The following is an 18,736-nucleotide window of genomic DNA, read 5'->3' as shown; positions in this document are numbered from 1 at the left end:
ATATGAGTAATTTATTCATATATTTATTCTGTTTTTTATATTAGTATTTTCTATTGTAATTAATTATTTTATTATTAATTATTGTTATAATTATTATTGTTATTGCTTATTGTTATTATTATTTCTATCATTATTGCTATCAATATTCTCTGCTATCAAGTTATCATTATTCATTATGATTATTACAATCAGTATATTGTTGTTATTGATATTATTATTGTGTTTACTACTATTATTGCAAATTATTGTCATATATGTGCGTATTGCAATTAACTATAATGTTTGTAATATAATGACAATAAATATTTACTTACTTACTTACTTACATACACACAAGTAATAAGGTGAAAGAGACATTACATGGAATGTATTAAATCTGAATGTCACTGCTGAGTATTGTAAAACTCATCCATAAAACAGTATGCTACATTTTCGTAAAAAATGTACCAATATACCATGCCATACCAAAAGACCAATTTGTTTATTTGTTATCTTTAGTCATTACAAACTGACGACTTTTGAAATCCACACACACTGCTGTATTATCATCAATGCTCCTGAGAAAGATTAGGGCACACGGGATAGATGGGAAGGTGTTAGGCTGGATAGGGTCATGGCTTGGTAACAGGCGACAGAGAGTGGTAATAAACGGCTCGAAATCCGAGTGGGGTCATGTAATTAGTGGGGTGCCACAGGGATCAGTATTAGGGCCATTGTTATTTCTAATGTATATCAATGACTTGGATAGTGGAATTAGTAGTGATGTTAGTAAATTTGCGGATGACACAAAGATAGGTAGATTAATTAGGTCAGAATCGGATGCCATCGCCTTGCAGGCAGACTTAGATAGAATGAATGAATGGACGGATAGATGGCAAATGCAATTTAATATCAATAAATGCAAAGTGCTTAGCGTAGGTAGAGGAAACCCACACAATAGGTACACATTAGACAACCAAACTCTGGTAGGTACAGGGTACGAGAAAGATTTAGGAGTTATAGTTAGCTCTGAACTCCATCTAGGGAAACAATGCATAGAAACCAGAAACAAGGCAAATAGGGCACTAGGATTCATTTTTAGGAGTGTTAAAAGTAGAAGGCCGGAAGTAATATTAAAGTTATACTTGGCGCTGGTCAGACCTCATCTAGACTACGCGGTGCAATTCTGGTCCCCACATTACAGGAAATATATAGGTCTATTAGAATCAGTACAGAGGAGAATGACTAAAAGGATACAGAGGATGAGAAGTATTCCATACGAGGCGAGGTTGAAGCTGTTAAATTTACATTCTTTAGAGAGACGTAGGTTAAGAGGGGACCTGATAGAAGTCTTTAAGTGGTATAAGGGTTATAACAAGGGAGATGTAAACAAAATTCTTAGGATCAGCAACCAGGGTAGAACAAGAAATAACGGGTTCAAGCTTGAAAAATTTAGGTTTAGGAAGGAGATAGGAAAAAATTGGTTCTCAAATAGAGTGGTAGATGAGTGGAACGGACTTAGTAATCATGTAGTTAGTGCTAGGACACTAGAGAGCTTCAAGAGAAGATTAGACAAGTTTATGGATGGGGATAGCAGATGGAAATAGGTAGGTGTGTTTCATACAGGGACTGCCACGTGTAAGCCTGGTCGCTTCTTGCAGCTTCCCTTATTTCTTATGTTCTTATGTTCTTATGTTCAATGCGTGTGGGCTATACTTTACCTACTACTTTATACTGCGTTCGTTCGTTTTTTTTTTTTTTTTTCGCCACGTGCATCCATTAAAATACTATACGAGTATTTCACCTCCCTTCATAATTAATATTTTTTGTTATTTTCGAATCACAAGTTTACGTAAGCTTTTCATGAATTGTGTGGCAGCGAAAGGTGTGAAATAAGTAGTATAGTTGTGAGAATTATTATAAAAGCTTTATTTCTCCAGTAACTGAAAGTGAGGTAGATATTTTGTATACCCATATTTCATAAAACCAAGAATTAATTAAAATATCAACCCTACTGCTTCACAGTGTAATCTTTTCCCTTTCTAAAGAGATTAATTTCAGAAACTTTCTACAGCTCCTTTCATTCAGTCCCCTCAGAGGCTAATTGTTACTAATATCATGTTTCCTTTCAATTCCACGTCAATAATGTACTGTCTTTGTCTCCCCATATACAACATTTACTAACCGTAATAAACATTGAATGTTACACCACCTTCAACTGCATTGTTTCACTTTCAATTTCTATACTAGTTTTTACTCGCAGCTGCCATTGTATTTTTGTGCACACGGTTCGCTTCCTCTTCATGTGGTAGTTATGCAGTATAGTGAAGTACGTAGTTCCTTTCTCACTCACTAACTTCTGCAACATATTTTTTGTCTTAAGAACTTTCCTCTTCACTTTTTCCCTGTCTCTTCCTCTTCCGCTACCTTTTTATGTCCTTCCCCTTTCCTCTCTGTAAATATGATCGTTGTCCTTCTATATCAGTTCATCTACCGCGTCACTCTTAATTATAACAACTATAACATTTTGCTCTTCTCCTTCTCCCTCAACTCCACACGACACATCAGCTTTACAATATTCACTATCGGCTTCATTTTCCACTTATCATTTTTCACTTTTATTTTGCTTAATCCGACCTTCTCACTCTTCTTCTCATATTGTGTGTATATATATATATATATATATATATATATATATATATATATATATATATATATATATATATATATATATATATATATATATATATATATATATATATATATATATATATATATATATATATATATATATATATATATATATATATATATTAATTCGCCAATCCTTATGATTTCTAGTGTAATCTTCAAAGGAGGATCTTTTCGTGAGCCAACTGCCACTTTCATCTTTGTGTATTTGCTGTGGATAATAAATACTACTTCCCTGCGCCCTCGTTGCATCTCGTTCTGAATTTAGTATAGCTTTTTCTACTGTCCATGATCTCCAGTGACCAACAGTTGCTGCAAACATATTTTTCTCTTTACGCACACACCTCTCCTTTCACTAACCCTTCATCACACACATAATATCTCGCCTTCTCGTCTCCTTAAGACACTATACGCATGTGCCAGTAACTTCGGCATTTACATACATTCTTACAGATTTCATTATCAACACCCTATTCTGCTCTCCTGCGCCTCCTTCTCCCCCTTCCTCTCTCTCTCTCTCTCTCTCTCTCTCTCTCTCTCTCTCTCTCTCTCTCTCTTTCCAGTCTTTTTTTCACTCCCAGGATCACATATTCTATTCTCTACCTATCCTCCCGCTCTCTTTCTATCATTATCCACTTCACAGTCTTTACTTCCTCTGCCTCCTTCATCGCTCTCTGCAGTTCATCTTCTGGTTAATTGCCAATCCCCCCTTCCTCTCTCTCTCTCTCCCTCTCTCTCTCTCTCTCTCTCTCTCTCTCTCTCTCTCTCTCTCTCACCCACGCATTCACGTATCCAATCTTGCTGTATTTTTCTAACAACACCTTTCCTTTCCCTCCTTTCAGTTGTGCCTTTTTTGATGCGCTGTTTCCACAATCACACATTTTTGTTCTTGACTTTGGTCTCTTCTATGTACATACATCTGAGCACCTTAATCTGTGCCTCTGGAGGTTGTTTCCTGTCAGTGTTTCTTTTTCTTTTTACTCTTTATCTTCTTCTCCAGAGAGAGAGAGAGAGAGAGAGAGAGAGAGAGAGAGAGAGAGAGAGAGAGAGAGAGAGAGAGAGAGAGAGAGAGAGGGGGGGGGGGGCAGCCACACAGACACAAGCACTGCCAGAAGGGGGGACACGAGTATCTGTAAACAGACAGACGGCCATGAACGGAGAAACATATATAGAGTTAAATAAATAAACAAACAAACAGATAGACAACACGCTAGTAAATGAAAAGCGGCACATGTTATGGCACTGAAAAAGTTCGTTAACAGAAGGCTAGATCACCTTTACACCTCCCCCTCGCCGCATTAGAGCAGCGCGCTCCACGATGCACAGCAAAGGACAGCAGGAACTGTTTCCGGGCCTCAGTGGGCGCTGCACTGCCAGGAGGTGCGCCCAAGTCATGACGGCTCCAGTCTCCATGTGCTAGCTTTCCTGTATGTCGGAGCAGTTGATTGGTGCACTTGTATAGTTCTCATTTTCTCATGTGTTTATTTACATTGATAATATTTTCAATCACTTGCCCTTGCCCTTGCCCAGCAGATTTTCGAAAGTATCGAGAAAAATATCAAAATAGTGACCGTTCGAAAAAAAAAAAAAAAAAGGAAAGAAATGAACACATTTTATTTGGACAAACTCATTCATGTGACTGTCAACAAGCACCACATTATTCACTCGCTGCTCCTCCTTCTGTTGATTTCATTACTAGTTTCCAAAATTTTTCTCTAAACGTTCAAATATAATTTCCTTGCTATTGATATTTTCGAAAATCAGTCCAAACAAAGGCAAACTGATAAGATGATTGACAGTAATTTATGTAAAAAAAAAAAAAAAAAATAGGGAAATTGCAAGAAGTCTACGAGTGCAGCAGTCACGTGCCGCGCCGAGAGGAGGAAGGCAACGGCATGGTTTATAAATTAGTTTTGCCTGCCGCGACTTCAGCAAATAAGGCATATTTTTCGTTTTTTTCTGAGACCTAAAAGATGTACAAATTGAAACTTGTTGATCTCACTTTAAAACAACAGCTAATTTTTCCCTAGGCTTCTTTTCAGCAAACATACGTATCTAATGTCAAAATAGAAAGAACAAATGTAAAATTAAATGGTACATTCAAATACCAGCTACTCCCAAAACACAAAGCTTACGTTACATACATGCTGCAACTTTTGACAATTGGAATCATGCAAAACTGAGTTTTCGAGACAATGACACTGAATCAGCACTTCAAACAGGAGAAAACTTCATTATGTGAACAATGCAGGAAGTGTATGACAAAATGCTATTAAATATCCCCATAAGCTTCATCAACACGTTTCTAATTTATCGCAGCACAGCGAGGAAGGTTACTGCAACGAATCCAGACAGATAAAACTCGATCTCAAAGTAAGGAGGTACAGAGGCATCAACGTCCAATATTCTCAGTCTCAGCCATCACACAACCAGGCACCAAACATGCAACAAGGAACTTCAGCTCTGCCACAAACCCCTGCGTTCCTTACGTCAGGCCTGCGTCACCGGTGCCAAGGTGTGATACAGCCGCCTCCAAGAGGAAGTCAGGTATCAATATTTAATTTCTCCCCTCCCCTTCCCGCTCCGTCCGTCATGTCGAATTTTGCATTTTATTTATCTATTCTTAATCTTTAATTGCTATGTACTTTATTAATTCATTTATCTATCTTTTCTGACTGCGTTCCATCATTTCTGCACACACAAGTGATCACCACGGACCACGACGTTAAAGATTAAAAAATGAAAAAAAGTAAATACAAATAAAATAAATCATGTTTCTACAGCATAAATATTCACAAAAGCATCAATTCCTGTGATAAACAATGACATCCCGCGCACGCACACACCACTGATAGTCTTGTCAGGTTTAATGGCAAGAACTACTGAACGAAGAAAGTGAATTCTTGTTGATGATTGGCTTTAATACTCTCTGCTATAAATTCAGGCGTTTTATAGAGCTGGGTGACCAGAATTGTGCCGCGTGCTGCAGATAGCTCCTACAGGTGCTGCTGTACACAGTGTTACGACAAGTGAGGCACGTACTTAAGGATACAATTGAAATAATTTCATTTTTTTATTTGTACTTATTTACTTCTTCATTTCTTGAGAATTTTTATTTACTTATTTATTTATTCATTTATTTTTATATGTGGCAGACAGTGTTGCAGTGATTGCTGCAGGGCGCCTGTGATGAATGCAAGTTGCGCGTTAGTCTCTTTAGTTTATGTAAGAGGGCCACTGGCCAAGGGCAACATACACTTTGAATAAAAAGAAAAAGGCCTACTCAGTGCCAATTTCCAGTTCTTTAATTCTTATGTACTTGAACATTTATTTATTTATTTGTCGAATCTAAGGATTTATTTGTTTATTTGTCGAATCTAAGGACTTAAATTCTTGGAAAACCCAGGTGTCAAATTACATTAAACACTTATGCCTACTGAAGGAAGAGAATGTACATGTCCCACAGCAATACTCTAGTAGCTGTGTTACATTTAAATTCATATGAAAACTTACCACTCACATTTAAAACTAACTATTGCTAGACTAGAAGCATCGCACCCTTTCTTTAATTCTCTACATTTAAACGAACTGAAAATGGCTTTTATACTTTAGCAATATTACATGAACATTCTGATATACAATTCATCCATAGCTTCTACATTGGAAACGCAAGTGCTGTAGCGTCCGAATACAGACGCAGGTATCCAAACGGAAGATATCCAGATCGTGCTTTCGATATGAAAAATGAACCTGGGAGAGGAGTGCGGTGAAGCGGACACGGACACAAGTGGAAGTGAAGGAGAAACAAACCCAAAATCTGTACCACACTACCTCTGCCAACATTACCACATGTACTGAATCAACGCTGGTACCATTTAATACTAAATGGCACCAGTGTGTACTACTGGCACCATCTTGTGCCAGTAGTACACGCCAGCGACCGCTGGACTGTTGATACAGTTCCATCCCCTTGCGTCCTTCGTGCAGTTCCTGCAATCTCCCTCCTCATGTTATGGACTTGTAGGGATAAAGGAGTCATATCGTGTGTCTGGTCAATAGCCTTTTTCAAGGAGAGCTATTACAGACTGCTACAACTGGCCAGAGCGTCCACTCTGAACTGAAATCTCGAGTTCAGTCTATTTATTCGCTACACAGACAGTACGTGAACCAATTAGAAGACCGCTAAATTTAGGCCCGAAAGGAGTTTTGCAGTGGCAGAGATCAAAGGGAGTGAAAAAGATCAATTAGGATAAGCACGAAGACAGGCTCTTATAATAATACTAGGAAGGAAACGAGAGGAGACAGTGTTTACACAGGTGCTTCCCCAAGGGTCAGACACACCTGGTAGGTACGGTGAGGTCAGGCACGTATCAGCTGTCACTTAAAAGTAGAAGTAGTAGTAGTAGTAGTAGTAGTAGTAGTAGTAGTAGTAGCATAGTGTAGTAGTAGTAGTAGTGCATACGTATATGGTATAAATCATTCAGTGTGGAGTTGTCAGTAAATATTTCAGAGGATGGTTCAGCTTTAAAGACAGAGGAGATGGCAGTGGAGCTGCCTGGATGAAAGAGAAGAGGGGAAGATGAAGAAAAATGTTCATGAGATTTATGGCTGTGTCAGAAGTCATGACAAAAATAAAACCTAGCAAAGTTTTCAAAGTTCTTTCAATGAAAATCCTTTGGCAAGTTGTAAAAAAAAAAAAAAAATTCGAGCGAACATAACACAAGGTGAACGAGTTTCAGGAAATGGAAGGCTGAAATACCGTGTGTGAGGACTCTTTTTATTCTGGACACCACGAGGGCAAAATTAGCAGTATCAACGTTTACAAACTTTATACTGTTTTAGAACAGAGGAAAAGGTGTGGGGTGTAGGCCTTCATGTATGAAACAATCACTTCCCTTATGTACTCAGTACAGAGAGGTGGAGGTCTGATAAACAGGCCAGAGTCACTCCATGTTCATTCTTCGGGAAATCAGAGCATTACTATTACAGGGACTTTCGCTTGGCAGAGGTGTACTGCCAGAAGCACCTCGGCTGCGGTGGGTTCACAGGTGACACTGAGGCAACAGGGCAGACTAATGAAAAACGACAGTAATCGTAGAAGCACAGTGGAGTAGATGAATGGTTTGAAGTTAAGATTTTTTTTATGAATGTGAGGTGCGTCTCACTTAGTAACCCGGGTAGGGTGCTGCACTAATTGCTCGAGTTAGTGGAAAGTAGCAAATTTGAAAATTTGCTCATATGGTTGGTCACTGAAAGACGATAATAGCTGTCGATAATAACTGTCGGTGAATATTGAGATCTCCAGCCATAGAAATTTCAGCAAAGGAAAATGGATTAGGAGGTGCTCCACTTTGGGAGTCATAAACGAAAACTTGGCATAATTTGAGGACTTAGCTAAAAGGCACATAACAAAGATAAATTTACATTAATGCTAATGACTGCTTCGAAGTCCCTTTACCTAACACTACCGAGCTCATGAGGACACTTTTGAAATGGGAATGCGGAGAAGGAGCAAAGTTGTGGTTTTTTAATTAGAAGTAATAACAACAGCAGCAGCAGCAACGTGGTGGTGGTGATGGTGATGGTGATGGTGGTGATGGTGATGGTGGTGGTGGTGGTGGTGGTGGTGGTGGTGGGAGGAGGACGGTGGGTGATAACGGAAGTGCAGTCATGAAGAGTTCAAAGAAAGTAGCTACAACGTAAGAGTATGCACGCAAACACACGCAAAGGAGAACAAGAACAAAGACCAAAAGGAGACAAATAGAGAAACAGACCAGAGGTTACAGGCGATGCAGGAAGTGGTTGGTGATCAGGCGCGCTCTGCCGCTCATGGCGATCGCTCAGAAAACCTGAATTAAATCAAAATGCTACGTTGAGAAATCACACAGAAAAGTCCGAAAACATCGGACGTTTTTCCTCTAAAACACTCAAATAAAAACACTTTACTTTGTGTAACAGAACTCCGAGACAAAAAAAATTTATTCGCTCGTGCCTCCAGCAGGTTGCTTCTCATACAACTGCTATTTCATGGTTACTGCTTCTCTGAAGATGATATATTGCATGCCTCTGCCTCCTCGCACACGGCCCGCTGCGCCAGATATGCATCTCATTACCATTCCTAGTTCTTCTTGACCAGTGTTTGAACTCCCTTATTCCCTTTTGATAGTAAATACCAGAACAATGAATCTTCATCCTCACTTCGTCTCTACTTTATTATTGTTTTTTTTTATTATTATTTTATTTTATTTATTTTTTATTTACGGTTTTCTGATCTGTGTGTCTTGTTGTTTCAAACATAAAACTGATTTTCTTTTTTCAACTTCATTTCACCTCTTCTTAACAAGTTTATTCATTTCTACCACTGGCATCTTCAAGTTACATGCATGTAAATGAACAGACATCAGCATCGATGAGCGTACAAATGATCTGAAACAGGACTGACCCTGCGTGCCTCCTCCTGTACTTACTCGGCAGAAGCATCACAGGTTACGATAAAATACGCTTATGTTGATGAAAAACTATAAGAAACACTCACCCACGATGATGAGGTAGATGCCTATGTAGGTGTGTTGCTGCGGGGACACGGGTTCCCACGGCTTGGGTTGATGGCCCGAGGCGTTGAGAAGTGCCAGCTGTTGCTCCGGGGACAGCATGTCGAGGTCTTCGGTCATGTCCTGCGGGAGGAGAGTGAATCTGTTCGTGAGGGTGTCCACGCTGTGAAGTACAGTGCGCTTCGTGTGTGGGCACGACATTTGGTATTTTAACTTTTTACTTTTTTGCTCTCTCTCTCTCTCTCTCTCTCTCTCTCTCTCTCTCTCTCTCTCTCTCTCTCTCTCTCTCTCTCTCTCCATATATTCATATATGTATTCATTTATTCATTTACTCATCCATTTACTCCACAGAGTGAAGATATACACCACGTCACTAGTTCGGTGTGTCCAAACCTGGGAACATATAAGTGAAACGCAATAGAGGGAGAAATGCCAATGTTAATGGTTCATATGATAAACGTACTGGTGCTAAAATGTTTCTAGTAATAAAAAAACTACCTCTAATTGTTGAATTTGTAAGAATATTCCTACAAATAATGGCTTTATTAATTGCCTGATGCATGTAGTGATTTTGTCTATACCTAAGGCCTTAAAAAGCTAACTGTGAGGTGACTCTTTACTTAAACCACAAGCATTTTTCATGGCACTTCTTTGTGTTGACAAGAGTACCATGCAACATTCAATAAGGAGGCGAGGGAAGCTTTGGCAGGGAGGGAAGAAGTCAGCTGGGCTGAGATCTCAGAAATGTTTAAAGAGAAAGCCATATAATTTACTTGGGATAATATCAGGAGGAAGGAAAGAAGACAAGGAAAATTGGTGGTGGAATGAAGAAGCGAAAACAAACATAAAAAAAAAATAAAGTGGCGAAAAAGAAATTGGATAGACAAATTGAACAAGTAAGCCATCAGGAGCGTAGAGAAGCGTAACACAGCAAAGAAGGAAGTAACAAAGACAAAAGAAAAAGCAACATACGAGAAGTTTTAAAATAAGTTACATACGAAGGAAGGGAAAAAAAAGACCTTTACCGATTGGCCGAGCAGACAAAAATGGAACGGATATGGATCATGAAAAAATAAATAAATAAATAAAAAAAATAAATAAAAATAAATAAATAAATAAAGGAAGTAAGCATAAATGTATTGACAAGTGAGAAGACATTAAGATGGAAGGAGTACTTGAAAAAGCTGATGAACACTGAAATACAAGCGACAGAAGTGGTGACTAGGCAAAAGCGGTAAATCAGGAAGAGCAAGGGAGAAAGTGACAAAGATAATGAAGATAGATGAAGGGAGGTAAAGCAGCACACCTAGACAATGTTCCAATGGAGGCATGGACGAGCTCATGGGAGATGACAGCGGCTTGGCTATCCAGACTGTTGAGCAGAGTCCTGGGGGGTGAAGAAATACCGGAAAAGTAGAAAAAAAGTGTGCTTGTTCCAGATTTTCGAACAGTTCATGACCTGAGGCAACGCGTTCACAATTTTGAGAGGCGTGTCATCTGCACGATGGCCACACTTGAATATCTAGGCTGCGTTCACTGGCTCTTCTTGTCTGCTTTGCGCGCGAAAGTGCATCCCCCGGCTGACAGTGAATCAGCGTTTCAGTGACTGCGCCTGGCCAATGAAAGCTTGTGAATACTTCAGCACCTGTTACTCAGCTCTGTACACATGAATGTCCAAATATTTGTTTTAGTTCTCCACAGACTTCAAAGAAAAGATAAAGCACATTTCATCACCCCCTTAAAAACGTTTATATTATTTATAAACATTATGAATACATAAAAACGTCTGTGTGTGTGTTAAGGGGAAAAGGTTTCTCTCTTTGAGCTAATATAAACATCTCAGTGTCATTTTTTTTTCTTCTTTTTTCTCTGTATAGACAATTCCATGAAGTTTCGTTATGATAAACGAAAAAAAAATAAATAAATAACGTAGTTGAAATAAAAACGAAAAAGTGTTTCAATTAACTTCAGTTAATTATCGGATTCTTTGTTTCAGGTTAAGGATTCAGTGCACTACCTACATTTACGATCGTTATATAAAGGAGCTGAACTCCTTGTCTTATATATGTGGTCTAGCTATAATGTAAGGTGGGTTTTCAAGGCAGACAGAGCTCATCTTCCTAGCCAACGACATGATCTCCTCGAGTATTTCGAGGTGATTTTTTTTTTTCTTTCCACTTCTAAGGGATGTCAACATTTGGCGGCGAAGATACGTGGTCGCAAGATCAAGTATGCCGCTCATTGAAACCAAGAGGGAGTTTGACGAAAGTGACCGGCGAATTTAAGACAAACATTGTGAGCTCCTCGAATAGTAATACTTGTCGAATAAGACTGAAGATAAAGGAACCATGAGAAGTGAGTGCCTGTCTTTCGTGGAGTGGCTACTTACGTCTGTGCGCACGCCTTTCGCGATACTACTCAAACTGGAAAAACATGGTCAAAGTCTTTCTGTTATTGTTGCTAATTACCAATTTAATCTGGGTTACCAGACTTCCATAAACTCTAGATGAACCACTTTGCTCGCATCTCCTACTCATCAACTTCGCCATTTTTTTTTTTTTTTTTGCCAGATCCACCATGTTCGGGTTCAGAAGTCGAAGCAAGTCTCGTCCGACTTCATGAACTTAGTCGAAGCTGGGTGCAGGGTGAGCTGGCGGTGGTTTCGGCAAGGTACAAGGTAATTTTCTAAAGTCCTTTCTCGGCCTTATTTTTCTCTTGTTGTTATTATGAGAGCTACCAACATAAACATTATCCCATTTCACCATGAATGTACACACACACAAGGCTGAACTAATATAGAGGAAGTTTTGTGAGAACATGCATGACATGATATGCATGAATTTCAACGTTTCAGATTTCTTCATAATCCTGGTCACCACCTGGGCATTGACAAGATTCCACTCTGCGGTGGTTGCGGGAGTGCACTAACGGGGTCTCGTCCGAGCTGATAGAAATAGTAATTCTGTTGTGTAAGTAAAGAACATTAAAGATTGCCTGTTTCAAAATGCGGTACTGTGACTAACAGTCATACTAAAACCATTCACAAAATTGGTCCAGTTTCCATGTTCGAAAATACGTCTTATGGAGCAATGGAATTTCCATATTAATAGCAAGAGGCGTGTACATTTCATTCAGCAGAAAAAGGAAAGATACTATTCAACGTAAAGATCGAAAGTGCTGCTGAACGGACGAGCAATGTTAAAAGAAGCAGTTACTGGTACACCAGCCTCAGTAATGGGCGAGCACAATTTCTGCAATATCATTAAACTTAACTTTCCTCTCCAAAATTCAGATCATCGCTTCTGTATCTACACAGCTTGAAAGATACACGTGAAAAATGTATCTCATGTGGCAGTAAAAATAGAAAATCAAACTGCCAGGTCACCAGTGACAGCAGTGTCTAGCAAAGGTACGGGCCCTCGTAGTGCAGTGCCAGAAAAAGTTCCTGACCACGTTAGAAGGGACAACCACAGCAGCAGGGGACAGCATTGAATCTGAAAACATTCCCGCTCTCTACCCCTTTACCCCAACCCTCTTATACTTCTGTCACCCCCTACTCCCTACACGCTCTCATCTTGTCTCTTCCACCCCAACACGTCTTTACGCCGCCACCATGAACACCTGATGCTTCTCTGTTCCCCATCTCTCAACATCCTCCCTACACTAGTAAACTATTAATAACTATGTGTTTGGAAATGCTTCTGGGTACAATTAGTGTTGGTTGGCTTATGTTCTTGCTGTTATGAATAAAACATACATAGTATACAATAATACATGTTGGAATACATGTATATTACCATATACCATACTGATTTATTGACTTATGTAGGTACAGGGAATGTTTCCGTATTTGTAGCCCCCGTGTGATAGCGTCGTTTGGCTGAATCAGGCGTGCGAGTGTTTTGTTTGTGATTGGGTTATTAAACTTAGAACTTGCAAGGTGGATTTCACCTTGCCCTTCAGTATAATCTTAAAATGGCAAGACAGGCAGATACATTACCATGAACAGATACTGACGATCAAGACACACACACGCCCATTTTATTCTTAAATTATGAACTGGCTACGTGGCCCCATGTTCACGGTGTTTATCCGCAAAATCGCTTTTAAATTTAGGGATAGAATTCCCAAGGCAAATAAACTTTAATAAAAGTCGCTAATGAATTAATAAAGGTCGCTAATGAATAACCGCAGTTGTCACTGTCACCACCTCCAGTCCCTCAACACCAAGCATCGCGTCCTTCCAGTTCACTGCCACTCCACTCAAAGCTTCTATACCGTTCATATTCAGTCTAATCCTTGCGACCTGGTTTGCACCAGAAGGACATTAACCGCCACTGACAGTTCAGAAAGCAACTTAGGAAATACTTAGTAAAAAGGTAGGTATCTTTCATACAGGGACTGCCACGTGTACGCCTGGTGGCCTCATGCAGCTTCCCTGATTTTCTTATGTTTTTAAGAACAGCATTCGCAACTTCATTTGTAATTCACTTATTTCCTTACACTGAAAATGCTCATCACTTGCAGATGTTATGAAAACATTAGTTTTCTTGTAAGCAGAGCAAGGAGTTGTGTGCGACACAGTGCAGTCTGTATCACATTTCACAATATCGATAAATAACCGAACACTCGGTAAGACGCTCGTTATTGACAACCCGTAGAGGCAGCCGGCACCAGCGCCACCTCCACTGGGCCGTCCTGAGCAATCGCCGACAAGCGAGCTGCTGCCTCAGCACCAACACCTTCTTCTGGTAGGACCAAGGAAGCTTAAGCTTCTCTTAAGTTTCCTTGGGCAGGACGGTGCGAATTCTTTCAGAGATCTGAGTGATGTGAAGTCGATCATTTCACTGGAAATGGCGGGGAACAAACTGCTGGAGGCCAACTAACATGTCTATAGCGAATGATATGAAGACCGCTTTTATCTTGCTGAAGCTATCATTGTCTTTGTTGCTGAGCTGTTGATAGACGAAGGATGCATCTCCAGTGGCGGCAGTATGTAGTTCTCCAGTAATGCCTCGTGGTCGACACACCAGCTCCAACATCTCTAGCCACTCTTTCGCTTCATGCGACGCTCCGTCAGATTCTGGTATCAAGCGATGGTCCATCGCCTGGTCATCTACAAGGGGAGCAGAGTCGTCACACGCCATCACTGGTAACTATGATGCGTCAATATAGCTAGAAGAAATCACTGAAGCTGAGAAAGACTACCGATTTCTTTGCACTGCTCACCCCACAGAAGACAAATTAACTCTATAAAACTTGGAAAGGTTATTCAAATTTTTTTTTCACACACACACACACACACACACACACACACACACACACACACACACACACACACACACACACACACACACACTTTATCAAGTATTATACATTTAATTACACACTGGTGCTGCAACACAGTACAAAATGAGAAACTCTTACGCAATTCCACACAGCAGCGAAAAAGTCTGATTAATAAATTGTCCTGGTTTTGATTTATTATAGATCTATTTCATGTAGAATTCCTAATGAGGTGATGTTTGATTTCCTTATGAGCACTCACCAGGACAAACAGCAGCTGAATGACAGAAGATAAGTAACAGGATACCACCAACGGGCACATAAAGACACGTTATGACCTTAGTGTTATTTCACGAATCTTTAAGGATTGGAACCAGTGTGTTTATGCGGTGCAGAAGTTTTATGGCTTACTTAAATGGTTACCAGCCTTGGTTACTGAATGTGAAAGCACCTAACATAGGAACACAAGAAAATAAGGAAAGCCACAAAAAGCCATTAGCCACACACGCGTATCTCAACATAAAACATACGAGTACATACAGATATCCACATATCGTTCCTATCCATAAATTGGCTCGGCACTGACCATCTAATACTGAGTTTATTCCATTCATCTGCCATTATGTTTGAAAATCTATTTCTTCCCGTACATAAACTTTATTCCTAAATTTGCAGTCACGTTTTCTGTATTGCTCTCGTATGTACTTAGATTATATATTTTCCTTCCTAAGCATCTTTTTTCTCTTACACTGTGTGGTAGGAATTTAGGAGGGTGAGTGTCTTGAAATCTCCCTCTTGACTAGAACTTTTTAAAAGAGAAATTTCAAGACACTTATCCTCCAACTTTGGATAATCCATTCGACTGTCCTTTTTGCTGACTGGCACCTCAGTGGGGCTTTTTTTTTTTTTTACTTCCTTTTTGTTGCCTTAGGACGCAATCCCTCTTACATAAAAATAAAAAATACCGATCATATCATAACAAAACTCTCACCCCGATATCCCACAGCGTGCGACGAGGAACAGCAGAGCAGACAACGACCCAACCAGGCGAGGGGGGAGAGCAGCAGGAAAGGAAACGGACAACACAAGCAATACTGCAGAGGTGACCCTGAGGGGGGGGATGTGCAGGCATCTAAAATCCTGGCGTCACCCTCACTTAATAATTTTTTTAAAATTCTGATTTCACCATGCCCTAATGTCCTTTCATCACCGCTATCCTCTACAGTTCACTACGTCAGTCTATGCACTCAGCCGCTACCTCACCACTGCGGTTTCCCGAGGGAATGTTTTCTATGAACAAATCGTCTATGTCGGCAGTGTCAGTGAGTGAAGTTGTGATTCCAGAGCTGGGTCATTCCACGAAGACATCAGTCAAACGTGATTGTTGGAGTTATTCTCAACTATGATGGAGAAATGTATATGTAAAGTAGACTAAATTTTTTTCACGATATGTGGTTCTACTCATTCATCATTGTTTCGAGCTTAATGTTCAGTAATCATTAATTCAGGTTAAAGGTTCAATTCAATCTTGGCTAACAGTCACGATGGTTACACTGTACAGAGGACGCTGGAGGTTCCTCGTCTTTTATATGTGACGTGTCTGTAATGCAATATGGGTATTCCTAGTATGGGCAGAGGAAGCTCAGTCTTCTACCCACCGACATGAATTGTACATCTCTTGCACTACAGTATACTTCGTGGCAACGTATTGTCTTTCATTATTAAGGAACATAATAAATGTGAATGCAAACATTAACCTAAATCAGTTTCATTAGTTATAAGATTTCCATAAAGCTTTTGTTTGGTAATACTCTATGTATATTAACTACACACTATTCAGATTATTTGAGTGACAAATTAATTTTGGATATTGGAGAATCAAGTTTGTGACACGCAAATTAGCAGAGCTTCAATCTTCAGTCAACCCAGCAGGAATGAAACGGATTACACCAAGGAGCTGAACAAAATTTAATTATCCTTCTCTAAACATCTCAACTGGAATTTCACATTATCTCTTCCTAAAACAGATTTCATGACGTTGCGTGTTTTATGACTATCATTTATCTCCCTCTGTGCAGCTGTTAACTCTAGAAGATAGCTTACATATATGGCAGATTAAAACTATACCACCCCTTTTAAACAGGATGGGGTAAAAAGGTCTCTACTTCATCAGCTCACCTCTAACAAACTGTCTTGAATCTTTTCCTCACACGTCGCAGTACTGCATGCCTTATCTTTCTATATTTCTATTGTTAGTATTATTTCAAACTAACTACGTGCCTCTCCCCTCCCATGGCCTCGTTGCACAAAAGTACCACTTTCAACACCATTCTGACCACCTCACTGATGTAAGAAGCAGTATCTTCATTCCTACATTTTCTTAGCTGGGAAAACTGCGGTACTCCCTATGCCTGTTTTCCTTCTTCCTTTGACTTGAAGTTCTTTCAAAAGAGGAGTAAGCATCAGGACACCTCGAAACCAAAAATGGCCAATCATTTTTATTATTCTCTTGTCGAAAATTTTTTTTTGGGGGGAGGGGAATGACAATGAGCGGATGTTTTTTTTTTTTTTGTCCTTGGCCATACGTACTTCTTAGCGTTTAAAAATAAATGAAATGAGTAAATGATTAAATAGTTTAATAAATCTACCTTCCCTCTTCTCTCTCTCTCTCTCTCTCTCTCTCTCTCTCTCTCTCTCTCTAATCCACACAAGATGTATATAAGGCCAATGAACGGTTAGCTACTGGACTCTTTGCAATCTCAAGAAGTGACAACAGTAGCGTATTTTGAACAAGGGTCACATTTTAATAATAAATTTAAATATTTAACTATCTGAGGCTTAAACACAGAAAAAACGGGGAAGTTTTCTACATTTCTCGAGAAACAATAAAAAATAAAAATACGTATGGTTACGTCTCCGCCCTGTCATGGATGTCGGAAAGAAACCTTAACTTTGCCATGCAAACGTTAGCAAATCTACACATAGTATAGTATGTAAAGACGCATACAAACTCATGTAACACGTATACTTACCACTATACACATGACCGTCATTTGCGCCGAGCTTAAGTAATAATACACTTCATTGGCAGTTCAGCTGTTCATTCTCTTAGACCTCGCAAACACACATACACACACACACACACAAATAAATGTACACACATTCAATCATTCCTTCAGTTTGTATACTTTTGTTTCACAACTCAAAGTGATGATTAATTCCATGCGTCATCTTCCTGGCTTCATGTTTTGAACTAGGATACAGGCAGCCCTTCAAGGTTGTTAGAATTAAAAAAAAAAAAAATCTGCAGGTTTCTCTCCTCATTGCCTTCGCAGTCAATTCAATTTCAGATACTTAACTTGCCGAATACACAGCACTTACAAAACTTGAACTGGATCATACACACACACACACACACACACACACACACACACACACACACCAATTGCCAAGATGTAGTTGTTCATGCTCTTGATTTTTTTTTTTTTTTTTAACAGCTTTTTCTGATATTTCGAGGAATCCTGCAATCACATCGTCTTATATTCAGCTCCTTAAAAGTAGCAGTTTTACAACAGTAACCTGCGCTCACAACGCCCTATTGGGGATCGGCTCGTCGTCTCTGCGCTACTGGCCGGCTTCACACGAGCGGTTTTTTCCCGCGCGGTTTAGAAATCAATGAAGTTCAATAAGGCCCTTCACATACTGGCCGCGTGGCTTAATTCCCGCTCGGCAATGATTTAACGGCCGCATATTCCCGGAGTTTGTTAAGTTAGCGAAGCCAAGAAAATTAGCGCCAACAGGAGCGCGTGCCTACCAGGGAAAACTCCGCCCACCACTTTTCTTCCTCTGGCAAGCGCGCTTCTAGTGCTCTAATTTCTTTGGGTTTGCGATCTTAAATTCCTGGAATATGTTACCCGCCGCGTGCACTGTTAACGCACGAGGCGCCAGGCTGTTTCGAATACTATAGTTGCCTATGGAGCTCTTCAGAAGGGAGGTTTTTTCCCCGAGCGGCAGGCGTGGTTCATCTGTGGCAGAGACTGGGTGCATTTTTACGTATTAACTAATTAACTGATTAATTCATTCATGTTTTACAATTAAATATTATTGCTATTATCATTATTACTATTATTACTATTATTATTATTATTACTATTATTATTATTTTTATTATTTATTTATTTATTACTTATTTATTTTATTTTATTTTATTTTTTTCATCAGAGGTACAC

At 39.5% G+C, this 18,736-nt stretch overlaps 1 protein-coding gene across 4 annotated transcripts in view; it reads right to left on the bottom strand.

Annotated features, from left to right (window-relative positions):
- The window catches only part of LOC135103736 (visual pigment-like receptor peropsin), a 198,397-nt gene that overhangs the window by 99,123 nt on the left and 80,538 nt on the right, over positions 1-18,736 (bottom strand). For all 4 annotated transcript variants that reach the window (XM_064010413.1, XM_064010416.1, XM_064010414.1 and 1 more), the window contains one exon: positions 9,206-9,344. In XM_064010413.1, coding sequence (XP_063866483.1) covers positions 9,206-9,344 — 139 coding nt within the window. The remainder of the gene's footprint in view (positions 1-9,205; positions 9,345-18,736) is intronic.

The sequence above is a fragment of the Scylla paramamosain genome, chromosome 9, assembly GCF_035594125.1.
Source record: "Scylla paramamosain isolate STU-SP2022 chromosome 9, ASM3559412v1, whole genome shotgun sequence".
NCBI lineage: Eukaryota > Metazoa > Arthropoda > Malacostraca > Decapoda > Portunidae > Scylla > Scylla paramamosain.
The sequence above is the reverse complement of the archived record's forward strand: the minus strand, read 5'-3'. Positions and strand labels throughout refer to the sequence as shown.